A 22989-nucleotide genomic window follows, 5' to 3' on the forward strand; every position below is an offset into this window, starting at 1 on the left:
CCTTCTTTCCTTTGAACATGTATTTCTGGTGCTTTGTTTTCAGCAATAGCTTTTACAGCCTTGTTTCCACCTCAAAAGTCAAGTGGAAGAAGAATCGCTTAGGTGCTGAAGAATTAGTCCTTTTTTGACCACAACATAGTTCCTTCTAAGTGATTTTTAGGTGCAATTTCCGGACCCTCCAAAGGGTTTCCAAAATTCTCATTAAGAGTGCACAGTTTTATGTTAGGCATAATGTAAATACCACTGTGTTTTGTACTACAATAATTAGAGTGGAAGAGAATTTGGCCAAGTAGACAATGGTACTTTTTCACATATGAATTTGCATTTCAAATTTGTCTTCCTGGCCAGAGGCACATAAGAAAACATCCCTTGACTGCTAATTCTGCCAAAGAGTTCAAGCTCTTGATACCAGAAGATAGAATCCATCCTGGCATATGTCAATATCGTGGATACAAAAAGATGGATATCAAGGATATAATGGATCTCAGCTGTGAAGCATAATCAGTTATTTAGATATATTAAAACTGAATTTAAATTGGGGTTTAGATATGCCCTTTACTCGGTCCCTGAAAACTTGCCTTTTTCTATTAAGACAAATAGATTTCTATATAGAAAAAATTAACCAAATCAACAAAGGAAACAACAAAAGATGCCTCAAAGGAACATCAAGTGTAAACACCAATCATTTTAATTATTTATTTAAATGCATACATGTTACAAAATAGATCAAAATGATGTACATTTCTTTATAGTTTCATAATATTAGAAGTTGAAACAGGGATACAAATTTATATCTCAGGTATAACGTGTATAGCATCATATGACAATATGAAAGAAATATTATATTGGTAAGTTCACTGAAAGAAATGTGTTACACAACAAACTTTCTTCTCTGAAAAGCCAGAAACAGCCCCGCCCACACAATTATCAAAAAAGTATATGCAAGAAATCATGAAAATAATGAAAGGGGGAAAGGGACATTTCATTGCATAAATACTTAACATTGCTTTGGCTTGGGTTCAGATAGAAAGAGTTGAAATGTCATCATTTTCCAATCCTTAACATTTTTCAATCCTCAGAAAAATCCTATTTCCTTATTGCATATGAAAATAGAAAAGCAGCTGTAAATGGTTTGCTTCTTAAGTGAAGCCTGCCTTTAAGCACCTTTTCAATTACATTAGAGCACCCTACTTGAAGCAAAGATGTTTAACTCCTCAGAGTTATTAGAATCCAATATTACCATTCACTCTCAAGGAACAAGTTTATTACTCTAAATATTGTTTCTAAGATACTTCCTGACTTCTATGATGATGTATTGAAGATCTAGTGAGTTTGCAGCATGATGTACAGCCCAGTGATTTGAACAACTGACAGTTATGAACTAAAGATATAACCTGAGGGACATTCCCTCTCTTCTACTGCCAGCCAAAAAACACCCAACACATAATTTATATGGATTGACAGTAAGAGGGATTTTTACAGAATTTGCCACCTGATTGCCAGATGATAAGGTGCCAAAAGCTGAAGGAATTATAAAATCTTTTTCACTTTGAATTTTGTTTTTTGGCAGAAGACAAGAAGATAATATTGAATTGCAACCATTTCAGTCTGTTTTTCTCTGCAATACTTCACAAAGTGGAGCTCAGCAGAGTGTGGGTTGTTATCAACAGTTCCATATGCCTGTTCCATTAACTCGTGTGAATTTAAAAATGCTCATGATGTGAGCAAAAGCTCTCCATTAGCAGAAAATAACTGTATCCTAAGACAGATTCAGTAACTGAAAGTTAAGCAGCATAAAGTCTTGAAATTATGATCAGCAATGATAAATTAAAAATCTGATCTTGAATTAACCAGATGGGAACTTGTTGTTGTTATTTCTTCTTGCTTTTTAAATTTATTTTCTTTTGAAAGAAAGCTATTTGAGAAGGCTGTGGTTATTTCAGATTGCTATTGAGAGAAAATTAATGTTCCCCTTATGAACCCAAATGTGAAGGTTTATATACTTTAAGATAATCAGACCAATTATGAGCTAATGACCAGAGCATAAGAATTTTTTATTATGCACAATTTTAAAAAAACACCATAAAAATGCCATGTGCTCAGATTCTATGAGATCATTTCATTTTAAAAGAGGAAAGCAACAGTTTTGTCTTGAAAACTTAGCTGTCATAAGCAAATTTCAACCCTTATTTGGTCTTTATAAAAATATATTTTATTAGGCATCATTAGAATTTAGTATCTGAGTAATTAGGCTTCCTATCCCCTGCTTTTTAAGAACTGTATCTAATTTACACCCCCTAAAAATTCTTCTGACATCGTACTAGCTGTTTTACCTCATACTCCAGAAACTGCATATGTTAGGTAACAACAACAGCAAATGCAATTGTTATTGAGTTCTGTACATAAAACTGAGAAATGGAGGAGGTATGTGAAAGGCCTCATATCTCAACGAAATGGGAAAGACTAGTTCACATATCTTTAAAGCAATGCCAATAACTTTACAGAAAATAAACAGAAAGTTAACTATGTGTTTGTTTTTAAAAAAATTCTAAAACCTTTTGGATTTATAGGAAATCAAACCTAAATATATTAGCACTCTCAACCACAAGAGGGCATCCATGCTTGCAGCCTCATCCTTGAAGAATACACACACACACATATATACGTACACACATGTACACACATGTACACACACGTACACACACACACATTCCTCCTCTCATTAGGTCCTAGCTGTGATACAGAATACTTTTGCTGTGGGAGCTTTCCTCTTTCAGATTCCTACAGTATTTCCCAGTGTTGGTAGGACATAGCATGCAGAGACTAATTTTGCTGTCTGGGGAATCCAGCTTTCTCACTCCTACAAAAGATACATCAAACCCGTAATAGTTTTCAGTGAGGCCTGATCAAGCTCATCTTAATTTCAGAGAGGAACAAACTGATCTCAGAGAAAGGGAACATACAGCTTCCCAAGTGTGCAAGGTCAAGCTCAGGTTTTCTGAAGTCATTTATTACCCCAGAGAGAGAATTTGGGATCACTAAAATCTGCTTAACATCAGTCTGAAATCATTACTGTCAGAGGTCTTACTTTGCCCTTAATTTTTTTCCACAGGCTGCTGTGATGAGGGGAGGTTCCTGTTTGTTTTGGTTTTGAATAGGAATACATTTTCCCTTCTGATGCATGTAAAACTCTCATTAGAGCCTGAAACAACTATAAAAAAGGACTTTGCAAGCCAATCTGACTTAGTGGTAAATTATATGCTTAAATAGAAAAAAATCTCACAAACACTGGAGTGTATATGGTAATATCAGAAGTAAACCTCGTCTTTCACAAAAATAATGTATAACTTCAGCACCAGAACATATAGGTTAGCACCAAAAGGCATCAATTGCTACCCATCATCTTAGAAGTTTAAATGAGCCAAAAAATCACAAGCAGTTATTACGGTATAAACAGCTGCACTCAATGATTAATGATATCAATTACTTCCTTTTTACTCTTGTACCTCTCATAATACTTTGACCACAAATATTTTAACCTTATTTTAGCACATGTAAACTTTTATAGTTTTATATTTAGAGCGGAATGAAAGTCTGAGCTAATTTCTCCAATGCTCAGGCTATCTTTAAAGGCATGCTCCTCTGCTTAGAAGGAATTGGTTCAAATCTTCAATGCAACCAGGGGCAAATTGCCTCCTTATAACCTTAAGCTCACCAAGAATTTGCCTCAGTGTGTATCAGGGTACAAATGATGCAAAAGACATATGAAGTCTTCAGCACATTTCCGTACTTTTGTTGTTGCAGTGCTTTGTGTCACATAACCGATCAAGCAGCACTGACACTGGCAATCAAAGTAGACGTTTGCTGGCGTTGTCATTATCCAACCCAAGAAAAAATGATCATAGAAATTAAAGGGATTCAAACAGAGAATACAGAAAGGCCTACAGTAAATTACTTATTAAAAAAGTGGAAGGGCAAATTTCATGTGGTAATCAAACGTTTGATCAGCTGTAATCTTCTCTGTTAAATGAAAAATATTCAGCTGCATGCTTGAGTGCTTGTGGCTGGTTCTATCAGGAGCTGCTCTTATGAAATAGTTTATACCCAGATTATTTTTACTGCTGTCAACTACAGTGTGATTACAATAGATAATCCCTAGCACCATTATGGGATGTCATGAAAAATCTGCATACCTGTTTGTTAAAAGCTAAGTTTCCTATACCCACAGAAAACAAAGTATTCCACAAAATCAAGGTATTTGTAGAAACTTAAAAAGTAACAGATACAATAACATATATACCCGTTATAATAATTTCAGCTGAATTACAGAATTATAAATTAATTTACAATGTCTAGTCCTGTTTGGAAAGTGTACCATACAACACACAAGTTGCAAGTTCCAAAGTGCATAGTTATATATTGGACCTACTGTTGTAGGTTCTACAGCTTAACTTGAACTTTTATTTATGCTCTAGTTCCTATGTTGTATTTAAAAAAAAAAAAAGAAAATACTGTAAATACAAGGCAGTGTAAAGGTGCACTGTTCTAACCGTGATGTCTTTGCCTCTAAAAAAGACCTGTTATGCAGAACAAAAATGCATCTGTCCCATGCATCTTTGTCCAAAACTGCTCTGGCTGAGGGCTGGTGACCCACTTGGCAGTTTTGTCTCACATAACTCTTTAAATGTGTACATAAATGATGCAAAGAGGTTGTGTTTCACTCCCAAAACAGGACCGGATTTTACTCAGCCAAAGAACTTCACTGAGTGAGCACTGTCCGAGCACTGGCCCCTTTCAAACTATAAGGAAAGAATTCTATATTGTAATTGTCAGGATAAAAGTTAGCAGAATATCACAAGTGTTGTTCTTCTGGAGCATGGACACATTTTAAGACAATGTACTTCTTTATTTATTGTCCTGTCAGATACGGGAGTGTCACTAACCGGAAGAGCTACAGATGAACTGCTGACGTTCTCAGTGATCAGTGATCAGATTATGGATAAATGAAGATGGGCTGTGACATTTCTTTATACGTACGTTGTAGAGCCCTTTCCATCCATGAAGGTTATCTCGTTGGAAAAAAAGGAAGAAAAATATATGAAAAATTCCTACTTTTTTTTTAAATCATCAATATGATACTTCATATTCTGGTGACAGACTGTCTTAAACACCCTCTTAAGCACTGAATTAGTGACTTTAAGAAACATACATGTGTAGTACTCGTGAAACTACGCTCTACTGTTGTGTTTGTTCTAGCTGACATTGCTTTTCAAAGTTCACGAATTTCAGAGGTCTAAACTTAGCAGTGCAAGCAGAGTAAACATGTATATTTAATGTGGAGTACTTTCTGCCAAATAATATAAAGCCAAAACTCGAGGCTATTTCAATGACAGTTGTACATAGTAGTTGTGGCAGATGTTGGATTTCCTCTTTTTTACGATCTGCTTTTCAAAAAAACTACCTTTACAATGTTCTGGCTTAAAGTGTAGGCCCTCTTTATAAATGTTCTAGTAAGCACCCATAAGACATTCAGTTTTTGGCAGGAAGAGTGTGAATAAATAGATTTGCTTTTTATAAATTCATACAAACATTTGGGGGAAATAGCACAATATATTTTAAAGGACCCTGGCAATTCCTTTAGAAATTTGGAATTTTTGTCACAAGCCTGCATTCAGTTTTAATTAAGCCTGGTAAATTTCTAGTCTTTTATTTGGAAAATGCTCTTACCTACTTTTAGGTCTGAACTATCCTTGAAGGTTTCACCTGGCTGAGTTTCAGCCAGTGGGACAGCACGTATACTGGTATACATAAGTAAAAGACTTAGTGTGGATGTCGTGTATCGACTTAAAGGTGCTTTGTAGCAATATATTTCTTTGCCTTCCTATACAGAAGTAAATATACTGCTACAAAGTACTTTTTGTACTATATGATTGTGTTCTGATGGACAAGCGGGTAGGAGCAGGAACTAAAAATGTGACTGTGTTGATTATACCAGTATATTTGAAGTGATGTAGCTGTCTAGTCAGATACGACTTCAGGCATGTGAGTTAATAGCCACTGCGTGTTGGCCAATGTGGTTCCTTATTCTCTCTATTCTTCCCATCTGCACACAGGCATTATCGATGATAGCAGCAGCCGTGTGCTGAACTCTTGAAGTGTCATAAATTAATTACTGTTGTGCATGAGGTAGGTAACATCCTGCAGTTCTCTTGCACATATGTTTTCCTCTTCTCAGAGTCCCACTGACACTGCAGATGAAAGCATCGGTGTAAATGGGAGTAACCATTGGTAGTGTGAGGACAGTTTGTCGCTTTTGCATGTTACACTCCATTTTAAAGCACAGTGTTGAAACAGTGACCCTTCTCTTTCTAGACCTACCATTTTAAAAGGGAAGTCATATTTTCGATATAAATTGTCAATATGTCTCAATGTGCTTTTAATAGAACCTAATCTTCAGAAAGCTACACTTGCTAAGGTGAAAATCAGTTTTCTCTTCTTTACACAATGTTAATCCAAAATGGTTAATGCGAGTCATAAATTCCAAAGTGTTAAAAACAAATTCATACTATACTTTGAAAGCTAATTATACAAAGCATACAAAAAGAAAACATCAGGGTGTTATTATAATATCTCTCTATATATAATATGTGCAAAATTCAATATACAAGCTTCTTGTTATTCAGCCATTTAAAAAAAAATGTAAACATGTTAACTTATTTAAACCAATATAAGTAGTTCGATGTTACTCCTGGGAAACAAAGATTGTTGGTACAAGAGCCTCCATAACTTGGAGGGCAAGCAGAACATGGGACTCCTACTTTATACGGTGCTTCTCCAATCCAGTTCCCCCTGAAAATAAAAAAGGAACAAGAATGCTTAATCATTTGAGAAAAAGTCTATTTTATATTGAGGAGAAAAATCTATTCATTAATGGAGCCTGTTCTGAGTGATTAAAGTTAATGTTTTGAGTTACAGAAAACGTGTGTGACTATATTTCTGTAGCTGGTTACTCACAAGTATTGATCTACTAAAAAAACAAAACAAAACAAAACACAGATGGAAATGACCATGTCATCCCATGCCAGTGGTCCATTCCATATCCTTCATGGGCCTGTGGTAAAGTATAAGTCCCAATCCTCTTGCTTTTACTACCATCAAATGACTTTTGACTCTATGAGTCTGGGACATAATAATCAACCAGCAGGCTCTCTTTCATGAGGAATTAGTGGCATAAATGTTGGTGCAAGGTTTTCCTTGAACATTTTTGTCCTGGCAGTTATCTTAAAAGCTTGTAATTGGAAGGTGGAAAGACCAACCGAGTGAAATCTTATTATCAGGTTGTACTGGCCTGGGTCCACTTTGTGAAGTCCTGAGGCTGAATTCGTGGTTAAGGAAAAAGGGAAAATGAAAACTATTCACAACAGTACTGTCTTAAAAAGAATAATATTTGCGAGTTTACAGGGGTCTCATAGGTAGTAGTGGGAGGAGGAGGGACATGGGCTCCCATCTGGTAAATGGAGCTATTCAGTTTCTAATAGAGCTCTGGGGAAAGGGGCTCAAGCCTGGAGAGTGCTCACATGGAATGAGGTAACTCTGAAAGATCTGGGAACATCTGAAAAAAGCATTGAGACTTTTAGATGCTTATATAAAACCCCAGACTTCTGGAGATTCATGTATCACTCATGATGCAGGCAGAAAATAAGTTAAAATTAGATTTTTATTTAAATGTTATGTCTCACAGAGCAGAGAACTTTCCTCTAGTTTGCATGTGACGTGGTATAGCAGTGAGTAATGCAATTATTTATGAAACATTTTCTCATCCCCCATCTCCTAGCCAATAACATTGGATCAAAAGCCTTGGTCTGGGTTGTGCCTTGGAAGAAAGTAGGAATCTCTCAAATAATTTGCTCATTCCTACTTCTCTTCCAAATGGGTACAGCAGACTGAGTGCTCAGGAAATATGTTTAGTTTGATAACAGATATGGAAATCCAGAAAGAGTTCCCTGAAAGCTGATTTTTGCTTTATTCCCTATACAACATGTGGCTGGTGTGTGTGAGTACGTATTAGTTAACCATATACAGGGTCTTTGTAAACCTTTTAACTATCCTCCTTAACTTTTTTTTCCCCCAGATTTCAGAAACACAAATGTTTTTCAGCATTACAGCATTACAGCATGGCATCATTTAGAATTATTGGAGATATAACCTCCAAGTCTTTGCCAAATTCCAATTTTAATAACTCAAGGGGTGTAATATTCTTGTATTCTGATGTTCGTGCATGCTGATTGCCAGGAGGGACATAGCCTTTATTCATTGGCAAAGACATGTCTGTATGTGTGCCCAAGAGCCCTAAACCTTACATACTTAACCCAACTTTATTGATTCTTTGGAATACGACCTTAAGCCAGGAAAGTCCACTCAGTATCCTTCTGTGACTGTGCAAGGAATCTATGTGAAAATCCCTATTCAGCTACCTGTAGATCAAAGTTCTACCCAAAATCTCTTCCAGAGAAGAAGCTTAAAACTCCAGAGAAGCATAGCTGGATTTTTAGACTGAGAAAATATAAAATGTTACTAGTACTTTGTTAACTGATAGAGAAGTAATGCATTCATTTTCAGTAATGCCTAATACACAACATCATTCCTTCGCTATTTTGGAACACAATGAGAGAAGTATCCTACAATGTTTGTAATTCTTTTCATAATTTTTACAAATGGAGATACATAAAAAATAGTATTTGGGTTATTCCTATAAACGTTGTTCACACCTTATCCGGATTGTGGAGCTAGAAGTCTAAAAGCTAAAAGTCAGAAAGAGTTTTTGCTGCCTGGTACCCCTCACATTCTTTTCTTACCTCTCTTTTCTAGTAGATATTAAAGGGAAAAGAACATAGAAATCTTTATGATTTCCTAAGGAAAAGAAGGGTTTTTTTCAAGTCAGTTTTCTCATCAAATCCTATTTTTCAGCTGCAAAACTTTTAAAAATTCTCATACTCATGGAGCAGCTAGAATAATGACATGACTCAAATTCATTCTCTTGCATATTCTTTACCACAAATGGACCTGTGCCACTGAGAGTTTATGGAAAACATGCTCAATTAATTATATTTAGTTTCCTATACAGGACTATGGCTTAGCCTAGTATTATACAGTCAGAGAAACCAGCAGCTTTTTACACTGTCCATGCTATTTTTGAAGTACTGGTCCAAACTAAACCTCAAAAGCAAGCTCTCCTCTATCCATACTTTACTGATTCATTCTGCAGCCGTATGTCAGCTTGAGATGATGTCCAGGAAACACTTGGAGAAAATTCAGTTCTTCAGTTCAATTTAACACAGATCTCTGCATGGCTAAATGAAATAGAGCCATCAATGTGTATCTATGACATATGCTTTGAAGGACTCTAATACTGCAAGATGAGATAAGATTTGCAGACACTGAGCTTAGATAGATGGACTTTATAGGAAGTCTATGCTAGGGCTGCCCTTATGCAGTATGGTCATAAAGAAAGGTATCCTGTGGGCAACAGTGCCAGTTCACAGAGAATCAAGATGCACAGTAAAGACGTCCCCTAAGGCCTGATCTGCAAAATGATCATGTACTTGAGGAAGTCTATCTCACCATAAGTATCTATCCAGAGTAAGGAAATGAGGAATTGAAAGTAAAGTGGAGTTCAGCACAAAGGATGAGAATTGCAGTAAAAATAATAATAACGATAAAAGAAAACGTGTTTTTGTTCCATACACCTCAAGTTATTTCTTTTTCTTCCTTGTATACTAAAGGTGTGTATTTGTTAGATGTAATGTTAGGATGAATGAGCAGCCCACAGAAAAAAGCGCAAATATAGGTCAAGCAGCAGAAAATGGAGTAAGCAGTCCTATGAGAGGACCCACACATGCATGAAATATAAAAATAAACAATATTAAAAGAGAGCAACTCACTTTGGGGCATAGTTGCATACCAAGTAAACAGCTTGTCGCCAAACAGATCCCCAGACGTTCATATTGTGGCATGTGTGGATTGCGCAGCCTATACGATTGGAAGTGGCCCAAACCATCTGAATAAATATTCGTTATTGGTGAAGTCCAAATTGAAAAGAAATATATATATATACATTTATATGAAAGAAAGCTATAAATACATCACAGAAAAGTCCAGCTTTGGATAGTAGATTTTGAATAGAATGGAATTTTTATAACCTGTGTGTAATGTGTGCACATGGGTCCGTAGCATCGCAAGGGGCACCTGGGGTTGCAGTCCTGAGGATAAGGGAAAGCATAATCCTTCACTTCATCGTACCATGGCTTTACCAGCTGGAGAATGGATCGATACCTAGGTTTGTTTAAAAGATAGAAAGAAAAATATGCCTTTTCAGATCTAGAAATTTTGGAACTTTCTGCTGCTAATCCCTATGGCCCAAGTCATCTAAAAATACATTTCTCCAGACATCACTAGGGGCCATAATATTCTGCAATAATACTCTTAAGTCAAATGAAAATCTTTTAAATTACAGATGCATATCAATTATTCCTAGACTAATGGAAGAAGTTTGCATCGGCCTAAGATTTGGACCTCAAAGATTGATAAAATAACTGTTTTGTAAGATATCTGCCTACCTGCCAGTTCTTACAGAGAGGTTTTGGCCCAAGAATCTCAGTAAGTAGGAAGGTCCATGGTCCCAAATGCATGTAGCAGCCCAAGCCTCTGCAGACTTGGCAAGAGTTTCATCCCAAACCTGACAAAATAAAAAATCCTTAGCAGTAGTACAGACAAAACAAACACACAGGACAGTGCAAGAATATAAGAAACAGATATTTTAAGTCCTGTACACTAACATAGCACGACAGATTTGTAACCTAGAAAGAGGCCTCTTGACTTCCCAAAATCCTGGACCAGCATGTACAGGACCTAACAGGATCTGTCCTAAATCAGCTACACCATCAGAAGAACTTAAGTATTCAGATCTCTTTATTGTTGGCTGGAAAGGCCCTCCGTTCTCCTACCATTTTCCCTCTGTGTTGATGAGATCCATATGTGGAGAGGAGCAAAACACTGGATGGGACTCAGATGGAAGGCTAAAGTGAAAAAGACACACACAGGGTGGAATAATTCCGCAGAGGTATTACATACTCCACAAAACCCCAACATATTTGAAATGGGATCTCAGGAGTATCTACAGCTAGAGAGAACACTTGGCAGCTTTTCATATTTGAGGCCGCAAGGTCAAGAAAAGGGGTTCCACAAGGCAAAAACTATGAATACTGTAGTTTCCAGGTGCAGTATAAGTCTCATCACTTTATTTTGCATGGGAGCTGACACTGGTCCCTGATTGGAATAAAAGGGAAACAGCTCTGTAAGGAGGCTTTTAACCATTTCTACTCCCTAAGTCATTCCCTAATGGTAGGAACATGACAAGTGACCTTAAACAGCTTTTCTTTTTTAATATGATTCCTGCTCATTTGCATGCTTGGTTAGTAACTCCACTGTTTTCTCCACAGCAAATAGGGTTGTCTCAGCAATAATAAAGATATCAGCAATAGAACCTACTGCAATCCCAGAGCTTTAGGTAAGGAATATTTTGCTGTTATATTACAATCCTGCATAAATCCTAATATATCTTAGTGTTTAAGTGATGTCCAAGTAGACTCCAGATCCTGGAATTAGATGTGCATTTTGAATACCCCAAGTGGAGTGTTTTGGTGAATTGTAATTAGAAAGACAGAAACAGAATGTAGTAAAATTGCTTACCCAGCCCATAGCATCTTTTTAAATGCAAAGGCAAGCTCATAAATCTTGAGTGGCTACTAAATAAAGAGTATGCTCTGTGAGGTATGAAATAAGAGGCAAAGTCAGAAATAAACTTATCAAAGGATAACATGGCTCACAACACAAATATTTTCTGCACTATGAGCTAGTACAGGTTTCTAAAACACTGAATTCATAGTTTTAAGTTTCCACACCTGAAGAAAGGGCTGACCACAGATCTGGACTGACCACAGAACAGGACAGTAATTCGTGTCCCTGACTCTCTACGGTTGTTTGAGAAATTTCTCTAAGTGAAAAGTATGGAATTTAATAAACTTTATGAACTTGCTGTATCATTGAATCAGGCTTTTGCTAATATGGAGCAGATGAGGTAGATCCTAGATTAAAACTGAAGAAATACAACAGAGACCATGACCAATCATTAACACGAATGATCTTCCATTCAAGTAGAGTCACCTTAGGAAAAATATGATGGATGGTGCTTAAAGCAGAACAGACTTACTTTACACCTGCTCAGAACAGGTCCCAGAGTGAAGTAAAAGCAAATCACCAGTAACAGCACAAAAGAGAGAAATGTTAGGAAGAAGCATACTAAGAGGGAATATTGTCCTTGAGCCAGGGAATTTTTTGACTTTGGCTCTAAAAACTGAAGGGAGTTTCCTGTAGGAGTTAGAGGTAAGACTATAACTTAGAACGAGAAGACTGGAAAGACTACTAGGATGCAAAAGAAGCACCCTGGAACTGTTAAGACACTGTCCAAAATCCAGAAAATGCTCCAAGGTCCAAGAGGAAGAGAATAGTATATAGACATTTGTTCTGATTTGTATCTCTGCTGTTTAGCCAATTAGCAGAACATGACCAACATCCAAATAACTCTTTACAAACTCTGTGATATTTCAGTGGTTCCCAAAAGAGGGCTTTTTGCCTTAGGGAGGGGACAACAGTAGGTACAAATGTAGAAGTGGTCCTGGGAAGTGTTCCTGAGAGGCTAGAGCCACAAACTGACTGCGTTTGGAGCCTGCCCAGACCCAAGGGAACTTAAAAGTACATGAATTCAACATGTGGGTCCAAACACAGCTGGCTGGTGTGCATACATAAGGGGCAGTTCAGCCAGTACTGTGACACCCCATAAACACCCTTCTTTGCTGGGATTAATCATGCTTCTGGCATGAATGCTTTCTGCCAGGAGGCTGAACATGAGGTTTGCGTGCTTGCTCCCAAGTGACCTGGCTGCAGTCCCACAATAATCTGAATGTGTACTGTATTTGTACAAATAGCATCGAGCTCCTGATTTTGACCCAGCATATTTTCACATGCTAACCTGCTTTTTAAAATAGTATGTTAGGTGATTAAAATAACTGTGAAGATTGGATTAGGTTTCCACCATTAATGCTATCTGTAAACTAGGCACTCCCCCTGCCTTGGACAGTAAGACAATTGCTCATCCACTTTCATTTCTCTTCAAGTTCTTTTTCTGGTTCTCAGGCATCATCTGTAGCAAATGCTTGTGAAAGCCTCAGGAGGCTGTTTCAAACTCAGTTAAAAATTTGTGGATAATGCAGGAAAGCATTACTGTGATACATGGTACACCCTGTTTTCCATTATATGTTCACTCTTGGCCACTCTCTGGACATACGAAGTTTTTGGCAAACAGAGAGAGAGAGAGAGAGAGAGAGAGAAATCACTGAATAAGAAATAAAAGACATAGAGGGGGGCATCTGCAACTTCTTTTCATTCCTTCCACTCCTCCATCTGCAGGCTGGTGAAACATCCTTGTATAGAGTCCCCTGCAGCTATGTAAATCATTTGTATTGCTAAGGAGAAGATGAAGTGCTTCACTAGGATGTTCCCTACGTTTCTTTCTGGTAGAAAAGTGATGGTCTCACTCCCTCCAGGATAAGCACTAGATTATCTCCACAAGAAAAGGCAAGTAATTAATATAGGCCAAAGCAGAAAAATGATTATCTCATAATGACATAAAATCTTTTCAGTCATAAGAAATTGTACCACTAGTTCAACCCTTTCAAAAGAAGACTGACCATGGGCCCACACTTGTATTTACTTTTTATCTCAGTTCAGTCTACTGTGTTGGGCACATTGGAGAAGACGGCAGGGAGATTTCAGACTTCATTGTTGTGCATAAAGTAATAGGATATAAAGAAATAGAAAAAAATTTTAAAGCAAGAAACTGAAATAACTTGAAAGCCCGAGGGGCAGTTTCTGTATGAGGAGATATTAAAAGGCTCTAGGTAATTAGCAAGGGAGGAAAAAAAAAGAAAAAAAGTGATAAAATAATGAACTATATAATGATGGCCAATCCAGCCTTTCTATTAAGCATGTTAAAGAAAGCTGCCTCACAAGAAAACTGCAAAAGGGAAGAAGGAAAACCATTTGCATACACAGTGGATCAAGATCTGAGGAAATGACTCATCCTCATGCATTAATCATGCAAACTCCCAGTTGCCAAACAGTGCTCATTCTCTCCCTGGGGAAAACATATCTGTTTGCTAGGTCACCAGTGTTTGGGGAAGCCGTCACCTTCATTCCACTCAAAGTAAGGAGCCCCCCGAACTCTCTAGACTCCTGATTTGTCCACAGTGGAAATCCTCCCCACCCCTCACCCAAGTCTAGCTGAGCTGTGATAGAGTTAAAGCATATCTCACCACAGTTCCACTGGCGACTTGGAGTGCACATCCTTGGGCCAATTTATTTTTGTTTCCTCAGTCAAAAAGTATTTTCCTAGAAAGCTGTCTGACTGTAGTGTCTGCACTGTTCTCTGCTAAACTACACTTCAGACGTGAGCTTGGTCAAGTGGACTGAAAACAGGGAACAGGTATCGATAAAGGCCAGTGTTTCCATATGGGGAGTTTCAACATCAGAGAGCGCAGGCTTTATCATCTGGCTCTGGGGTGTTCTGTGCACTCACATAGCACATGCTGGTTGAGTGTCAGGAATAAAATCTTAGCCTTAATAAAGTCAGCAGGAGTTTTGCCAGTAAGGCCAGAATTTTACTCAAGGTTTTTTTTTCCCCCACTCTCTAAGCAAATAGGGAAATAAAGTCTGTGTTTTCTATGAAGTATTATAAAAATGGGAGTGTAAAAAGAAATCTCTTTAATGTTGAATGAAATTTCTTGAAGCCCACCAAGTGTTTGCCTTTTAATGTTGTGTCATAGTCCCTTTGTGCCTCCTGACTGTCTATAGCCATTTCCTGTCTCTCAGTTATTCTTAGATAATTTATATGTAAAGGGGATGGAGCTGCCTTTTGTTCTTTGTTGAAACAGCTTTTAATACTACAAGGTCCTAATAACTATGGTGTTAGGTACTAAAAGGAAGTTGAAGCAACATTCTGATGATGAAAAAGAAAAAAATAATCAGCTACAATTCTACAAAGACCTTTCCAGAGCATTTGCTACATGATATTTGGTTATTCTCTTCCTATATTGATAGCTGCACCTTAATTCGAGAAGTGCTCTACATAATCATTAAAATAGAATCCGAATTTAGAAACAAGGTCCTTCCACTCATTTTCATTACGGTCAGAATCGTACTTCTAATATCAATCATTTAAACGGAGTGCCTTTCTCTTGCCACCCTGCTCAACACAAGTCTTTGGGGACAGATCCTGCTGCAGAATGGGAACTAAAGCTGAAAGCACCAAGGTACCTCAAATAGCAACTGCACTACTTTATCTGTAAGCAAAACACATTAAGCAAATATACTTGAAATAAATTTGATGGAGGTCTCTTAATCTGATTCACATGTTCTTACCGTAAACTTTCTAAAGGATGGATGAATTGCTGCAAACATATTGCTACTCCAGGTACCTTTACCCCCTGGTAATTTTTCAAGATTAAACATCAAGCTTTGTTGATTATTTCAATTTTTCTTGAAAAGTAGAATATGTCATATTCATAGTTTTAAATGCATTACTGCAACATTTAATAACACTGCTTGAACATGAAAACTTTGTGGAGACGTCTGTGAATGATGGATTATGAAGTCACAGTTAAACGATACTAACTAAAACAGAGCAGGTACTAAAAGCAACACTCCTAGTCTGAGACAGTCAACAGTCTGACAGACAACAGTCTGAAGCATGGTGCTGGTGTTAACTCAAACATCAGGCCTCAGGATTTTGATGGCATGAAGGGACTGTGTGCCATTTTGGTTCTGTACCTTTATTAATTCAGGAAGGTCTTGTATTCACTACAGATCTTCAGTGTGACTACCTATAGTGGAGCACCTCTTAGTTTCCTTGTACAACACGCTAGAGTCCTTGTAGTCCAGTTTCATATTACATGCTCTGTTTTTTTTTTTCTTGGAAAACAGCTGCTGGCTTCTTCCAAACTCATCAGCAACATCTGTCAACACTTTACTGTATATATTTCCCTTCGGAACAATGTTACAATTGTTCTGATTTGGGGGGGGGGGGGGGGAGGAGACTAATGACTTACTACTCCAAAGGTAAAAATAAAGTACATGCAGTTAAAATGTTTATTTCACCTTTTTCATGGGCAGACAACAAAGGACTCATTTCAAGCAGTGCAACACATCTCAAGTAAAACACACATGAAACTAGTAACATCTTTAGAGATAAAAAGGTAGATTTAAACCTACTTTTAAATTGCCCCCATTAGAGATGCCACAACTGAGAAAGAAGAACTGACACTGTCATCTGAAATTCCATTCGTGTCAAAGTTGTTCTTAAATTTCAGAATTTGGAAGAAGTCAGACTCAAGATCCATTATACATGGCAAATTTGGGGAATGAGAAAAAAATATCAGCCTACCCTTTGGCAGTCAGGTTCTTCATTGTATAGTGTTTAAAAAAGAAAAAAACATTATTCTGAGGGGAAGATTATCTATCAAAAGAAGACTTTTTATGAGAAAACTGAAATTTTTTTCATTTAGATTTTTCCTAATTTCCTGATTTTCAAAGCCAAAAGTAATTCTGTTTTCCTTATGGGGCAAGCAGATAGCTTCCCTGCAGTTCAGAACACAAATTACCACAGACAAAGAAAATATGAGGGAAAAATTCTTGATCTGACTTAGTATTCTGATATTTTTGCACATGCCTTGTTGTATGAGAGCAAAAAGTCATTAGCAAAGCAAAGAGCTCTCTTCTTGTCTGCAAAGATTCTGAAAAAGTTATTAATGGCAACAGGCAGCAAGAACTTGTGGTCTACAGAGAAACTAAGCAGAAGACTTAGTGATACACTGTATTAATACGCTTCTCATTCTATAAGGATATCTATGCATAAATGAGAAGATTTTTAGAAGTATTTAAGTTTACAGCTCTCATTGTCATGAAGAAAACTTTAAAAACATGAAAAATAGGAACTCTATTTCCCTGAGGTTGCAAACAGATTCTATACCTAGATGAGATGGGCTAACTGGGGAACTCATAAAGATGTGCTTTTAAACTGGGAGCCTAATGGGTTTAGGGTAGATGAGAACATGATGCTAATGATCATTTTAAAACATTCAAGCAATACAGACGTGTGCTTCCATTCTTCTTTTGCTATCATAACCCTTAATCTTTCCTGGCTCAGTTTTATTGCCGGTAGCAATGAAGCTCCCCTCACATGCACAAGGGTACAAGAGAACCCCAGAAGAGCATTGCTCTGAACATTAAATACTAGCAGCAGTCCTCAGTAGTTTAGCCTAAAACACTGTGGGCTTTTTAAAAATACGAGGTATCAGGCAGGATAAGGTGCTACATATTTCTCAGTGACAAATCCAGTAGTTCAAGTGCTGCATAAACCAGAGAGCAAAATATGTACCTCCCAGTCACTCAGGATCCTCCTAAGAATACCCCAGAGTGTCCATCAGGTGTGGGCTGTCACACATGCCTGCTGCTGCCCAAGATGCCAAGAGAGCCGTGACGTAACTAGTCCCACAGCTGGCTGCCAACAACAGTCCAGCTGGACTGTCAGGCATCCAGTGCAGGTTTTAACACAAACTGAGAGTGAACAGCTGAAGAAAGCTGTATCAACCACTCTGTTCTTCAAAAGCTGATTTACATGACTATAATTGCATGATGAGATTGCAGATGAAATGTTGGGATATGCAGCTTGAATACAGTTGCATGGCAATAAGTGGTATTTTGCAACAGTAAAAATAGAAAATGCCAATTTCTTTTTCAGTTTTGTGGTCTTATTTGTCACTAATATGCTTACTGTGGTCTCATATTAGTGTCTTTAGATTGTTATTTTTTACCAACAGCATAAACAAAATCATAATGGTTCCTATGGCCCTCAGAAAGATGGCCAGCAGGACCTACTTTTAGCAGTGATCAGTCGAAAATTCAGCCTTTTTACCTCAGCTTTCTGATTTTATTCTCCATTAGCCCTGTGCTTTTGCTTGTTTGTCCTACTGGAGATCAGAAGCACTTATTTCCAAAACACAAAAAAGTAGGGAAGAAAAAAGCCTGGAGTCAAGCAATTTCTTCCTGTGAGAAAAACTTTGGGATGCTGGGGTTTGAAATCCTAAGTGTCCAGCCCATCTGTGCAGCTGGACTCCACAGCTGCTAGTGCAAGTCCCAGAGTGGATTAGCAGATGTAGGCTGCTACTCCCCCAATAGGCAGGTCTTGTCCTTCAGGGTCATTCAGCGTGCAGCCTTGCACCAGCCTTATTGTTTGCACATGCGGTAGCCTTTTCTCTGAAATCCCACAGCAATATGCAGGGTAGGCCGAAGTCCCCTGCACAGCTTCTCTCCTGGTCTTTTGTATAGTGGAACCCATAGGTTTTTAATGCTCAGTGATTTTCAGTAGGATACCCCCACTCCCCCCACTCCAAATCTGGCACAAAGTTTAATAAAACAACCACCAGACCTTCTTCCTGCATGCTTTTTCAGCAGAGTGACTGAAAGAGCCCCATCTCTTTGCTTTCACTTTTTTTCAATACATACTGTGTGATGAAAACATATGATCTCATTGGAATTTATAGACAGATTTGGCAAACTTTATGTATTTATTTGGGCTGTGAGATCATCTGGATTCTAGGCCATCTCTCTCTCTCTAAGAATAAGAATTTTTTTTGCTCTCAACTGCCACCTGTTAGAAATCTTACTGTGCATACTGTGATTAATGCCCACTGCATATGTAAATCCTTTCCCTAATGCATTAGGTACTAATTAGAAAGTTCACACAGCAAATTCCCAAAGTCTATCCTCCAGAAAAAACAATCATAATGGGAATTGTTGTTCCGTACTGTATTCTTTTGTAAATAAATATGGGTTTAATATATCAAACTGCTTGTCCAATACTATGCTGCAATTCAAAGTAAAATTGTGCAATGTTTAACAGTCAATTTACTCTCATCTATCCAAACCTCCAAACATCTGATCCACACTTCTGAAGCACTCAATATTAGAAGATCTGTTTTATACTCTGGGCATCACCAGATAGATGTCCAAAAAATCTCATTGCCAAAAATTCTTTTTTTATGAAAACTCAAGTCACTTTCTAGTCTACATTTCATATAAAAGCTTATATTTCTGGGCATCTATTTTGTCCAAATTCAAACTCCTACCATGTGAAGCATGACCACTGTTAATAGTCAATTTGTTTCTTCCAAGGATTGTCTGCATTTCTTCTCATCTTTGGCACCAAGCTTATAAACAATAAGAAACAAAGAAAATTGGTAGGCTGTCAAATTTAATAACAATAAGCTTCCCTGATATGTTATTATTTGTTTATCTTTTGGAAAAGTTAAATATCAGAGCTACATATCTTAAAGTATTCAGTGCTTTCCTAACCTACTGCAAGGCATATTTGAGTTGGCAAGAGCTTATCTCAGAAGTGGCAACAAAAAGGACCTAACTTTGTCCAGCTCCATGTCACCCTGACAATTTGCCATCAGTCTGATGATGAAGGTGACTGACCTCTTTCATTTTAAATATGATCAGTGCAAATTGCCTTTTCTCAAAAACACAAAATGTGAATGGAAAATTTGTTTCTTGTGTAGTGTTTTGTTTCTTTTCTAGGAGGAAGTCCACATTCTTTACTTTTTTATTATTAATCACTGACTTTTTCATTAAAATGAAAACAGTTCTTAATTCCTTTAAAAATTTTCAAAGAAAATACTTATTATTTTCTAAGTAGTTCTACCTGAAAGATATGGCAGCATGACACAAACAAAAACACATTGCAGCTTCTTCTTTCTGTAGGATAAAGAATAAGAACAAGAATTTTTTATTCTTAGAATAAGAAGACTCAATGTAAGATGCACTGTCCTGATACAAATTAATAGATAAGCCTGTACAGATGGAGACAAAAAAAAAAAAAAAAAAAAAAAAAAAAACAGTCATTCTCATATGAATTAAAATAGATCTTAGACCCCATCGCAGAGTACCTAGGGATGCATTTGCACGTGGAGGTGCCTGTGGTGGTGACAGTAGTCTGTGTCCAAAAGGCAAGCGGTTATCCTGGGGCAGTTCCATCTTTTACTGTCTTTAGGATATACATTTCCATACACTTGAACAGCCTATTCTCTTTTTCAGATGTGGAAAGAGAACAGAAAAGTTGAGAGGTTTAGGGTTACTATCATCTCCATTCATGTATGAAACTAAGTACTGTGTACTTTGGATCACAATTCTTGTGAAAAATGCCCTGTCTCTGTTTTTAGCCAAAAAGTTCAAGAGGTGCTACATTTAATAATAAAGGAATGTCTAATTCCGAGGGCTCTGGGCAGGCTGATTTTCTATCAGAGACTTTACTAGGTTGCTTTTTGTTTGCTTAAACTCCTAGAAGGCTTTCTGCTAATACTAAATTTAAATAATGTAAATATTCTCTTTTAAAACACCATCAAAATGGATGTTTAAAAATACTTATGCCTAAAACAAGGGAAAGGAACTCTAAAACCAAAGCAAGTTTAACACAGTCATTCCTGACAATATCATTTCTGAGGAAGTTGTTCAGATTTTTCGAAGGTTGCTTTCCAGGAAAGGTCCCTTCTGTTCATTTCTTAAACCAGTCTTCTATCACTCTGAACTTACAGCTTTTGTACTTGACATAATCACTTTGATTTGAACCTAGCTGAACACCAGATCTGTTTCTCAGATTGAATGGTGGCTCCTAAACTTGTGTAGCTGAAATTCTGTTAGAAAAATTGGCAGCATTCTGCACCTTACTGATAAGTACTGATTAGTACTGCATTGCATTATTGACAGTGGTGCAGTGGGAAATAGATAAGCGGATAAACTCATCTGTTAGGCAGAAGAGAACTGGGTAACTCTATCATGTAAACTCCAGCTACTCAGGCTTACTTTCAGCTACTCTATCAGTTACCATGTTCTGTCTCTGCCATGGGCAAAGGCTGAGTATGCTGTAAAACAACTGTTTCCTTTCATTCCACAATGCAGTCATGCAGATGGAAACTCCCTAACTGTACGCATGTAAACCACTTCAATTCTTTCTATTTTCTTGTAATTTTCTGAAAGGAATAATATTCCAGAACTCACTAGCCTATGATCTTCAAACACATGGGTTGGTGGGTTATGACAATAGACAGAAAGGACGTGACTTAGTTGTCTAAACATAGACACAAGGGTTAGGAGGGAGAAAGTGGAGCCAGTAAACACATCTCATCACTAAACCCCTTCTCATTTGTTTCCACTTCACTTGCTATGAATACCCCATGTAGAGCAAACAAAAAGCTACGGCAAATTGAGATAGGTGAATTACACTGAGGGAACTCTGAGCTCCTCAATATTCCTCTTCCCAGAAGACTGGATGGGCTATACTTAGATTTACTTTGTGCTCTAAGCATGATGAGAAGCACATTAAGATTTTTGTACCTGCAGTCATCTTCTGATTGCTTTATTTCAACCTTCACCATGTATATAGGATTTCAGGGAACACTACAATTCAATGGGCATGTAGGCCACCAGTACCTCCTAGAGTAAATTCTCCATTGCGTTATGGGTCTTGTGTCTTTAAACATGTATAGTTAAAATGATGGGCGTAATTTTCTTTAACTCTTGAGGATGCTCTTCACTGATCTAGTAAAGGAGCTGTAAATGGAGTGTAACTGTAATTTGCCCCAACATACAGAAGTACTGGAAGGAACATATATGGAAATTAAGGAAACATTATATGCAAACATACATCTTAACTAATGCCAAGAAAGCTGTCAGAAAACATGTAAAGGGTAGTGTGTGAAATTAAACAAGAAGAGAAATTCTATTAGGCAGTTAAAAAGTGCATATAAAGTTTAATTATCTGAGTTTTAAAGAGAAATATTTAGGTTAGACATTTGGAAATCATTTCTATTCCTAAGGTAAAATATTTGCCAAGAGATGTGACTGAGACAGCATCACTCTATGTTTTCAGGAGCAGACAAGATGAAAACCATATGTATTCAATGTAGAAGAAAGTCCTGCAATAGGGCGTTCATAAACTATATGAATTAAGAGATCCTATCCAACTCATTAGACATAAATCTTGAAGGAACTAGTCCTGCAATCCTTACTCACAGACATAGATGATTTCAGTGGGACCATACAGATCAGCCAGGGCAAACAACTCAAGGAACAAAATGTCCTCTAAGATTTAGAAAGGTTTGTAAGAAACATAACATGACAACAGCAAAAGTAAGTAAACAACTTGAGAAGCTTTGTACTTATCAGAAATGCTTTGAATTGGAGAACAAAACAAATTAACTCACTTTTTCCATGTCCATATGAAAGGCTTTCAGATATTAAATAAGACTCTGGAAAACTTGAAATTGCTAGAAAACACTTTTTTGCCATTTGTCTTACCCATCACCTATTGCATATTTACACAGCATTTTTAAGATCATCTGGAGAGCCAGAAACTTTTATCAAGAGTTTCACATTAGGACCGTAATTGCAATACAGCTAATACTATTGTGACCACTAAGTGGGTTATTTTCTTGTTTCTCTGAATTGATTTTGTAAGCTCTCTGCAGGTTTTTGTGGACAGGAATTAACATCTCCAACCTCGTTACTTCCACAGTCATCTTGGAACTCACCTCAGAAAAGTGGCTCAAAGTGGCTCTTGGGCCTTAAAAAGTGAAGAGATTTCCCCTATGACTTTTCTTAGCTCATGTGACTACAGGAATTACTTTTGTTCATTTTATCACAGTCTTTCATGTAGGATTTACTAGTGAAGATGAATAAGCTCAGCTTGTCAACTCCCTCTCACCACTTCTCCTACCAGCTCATGGTAAACTATCGTAAGATATGTTGCCATGGAAAAAC

General features: G+C 37.3%; 1 protein-coding gene across 1 annotated transcript in view; it reads right to left on the bottom strand.

Moving 5' to 3' along the window:
• Positions 1 to 665: 665 nt before the first annotated feature.
• Positions 666 to 22989, bottom strand: part of PI15 (peptidase inhibitor 15) — a 28091-nt gene continuing 5767 nt past the window's right edge. Inside the window, exons 3-6 of the mRNA XM_026115238.2 lie at positions 10617 to 10735; positions 10200 to 10332; positions 9942 to 10057; positions 666 to 6849 (exon numbers count right to left, since the gene is read on the bottom strand). Coding sequence (XP_025971023.1) covers positions 6714 to 6849; positions 9942 to 10057; positions 10200 to 10332; positions 10617 to 10735 — 504 coding nt within the window. The 3' untranslated portion in view covers positions 666 to 6713. The remainder of the gene's footprint in view (positions 6850 to 9941; positions 10058 to 10199; positions 10333 to 10616; positions 10736 to 22989) is intronic.

This window comes from Dromaius novaehollandiae, chromosome 2 (assembly GCF_036370855.1).
Source record: "Dromaius novaehollandiae isolate bDroNov1 chromosome 2, bDroNov1.hap1, whole genome shotgun sequence".
Classification (NCBI taxonomy): Eukaryota; Metazoa; Chordata; class Aves; order Casuariiformes; family Dromaiidae; genus Dromaius; species Dromaius novaehollandiae.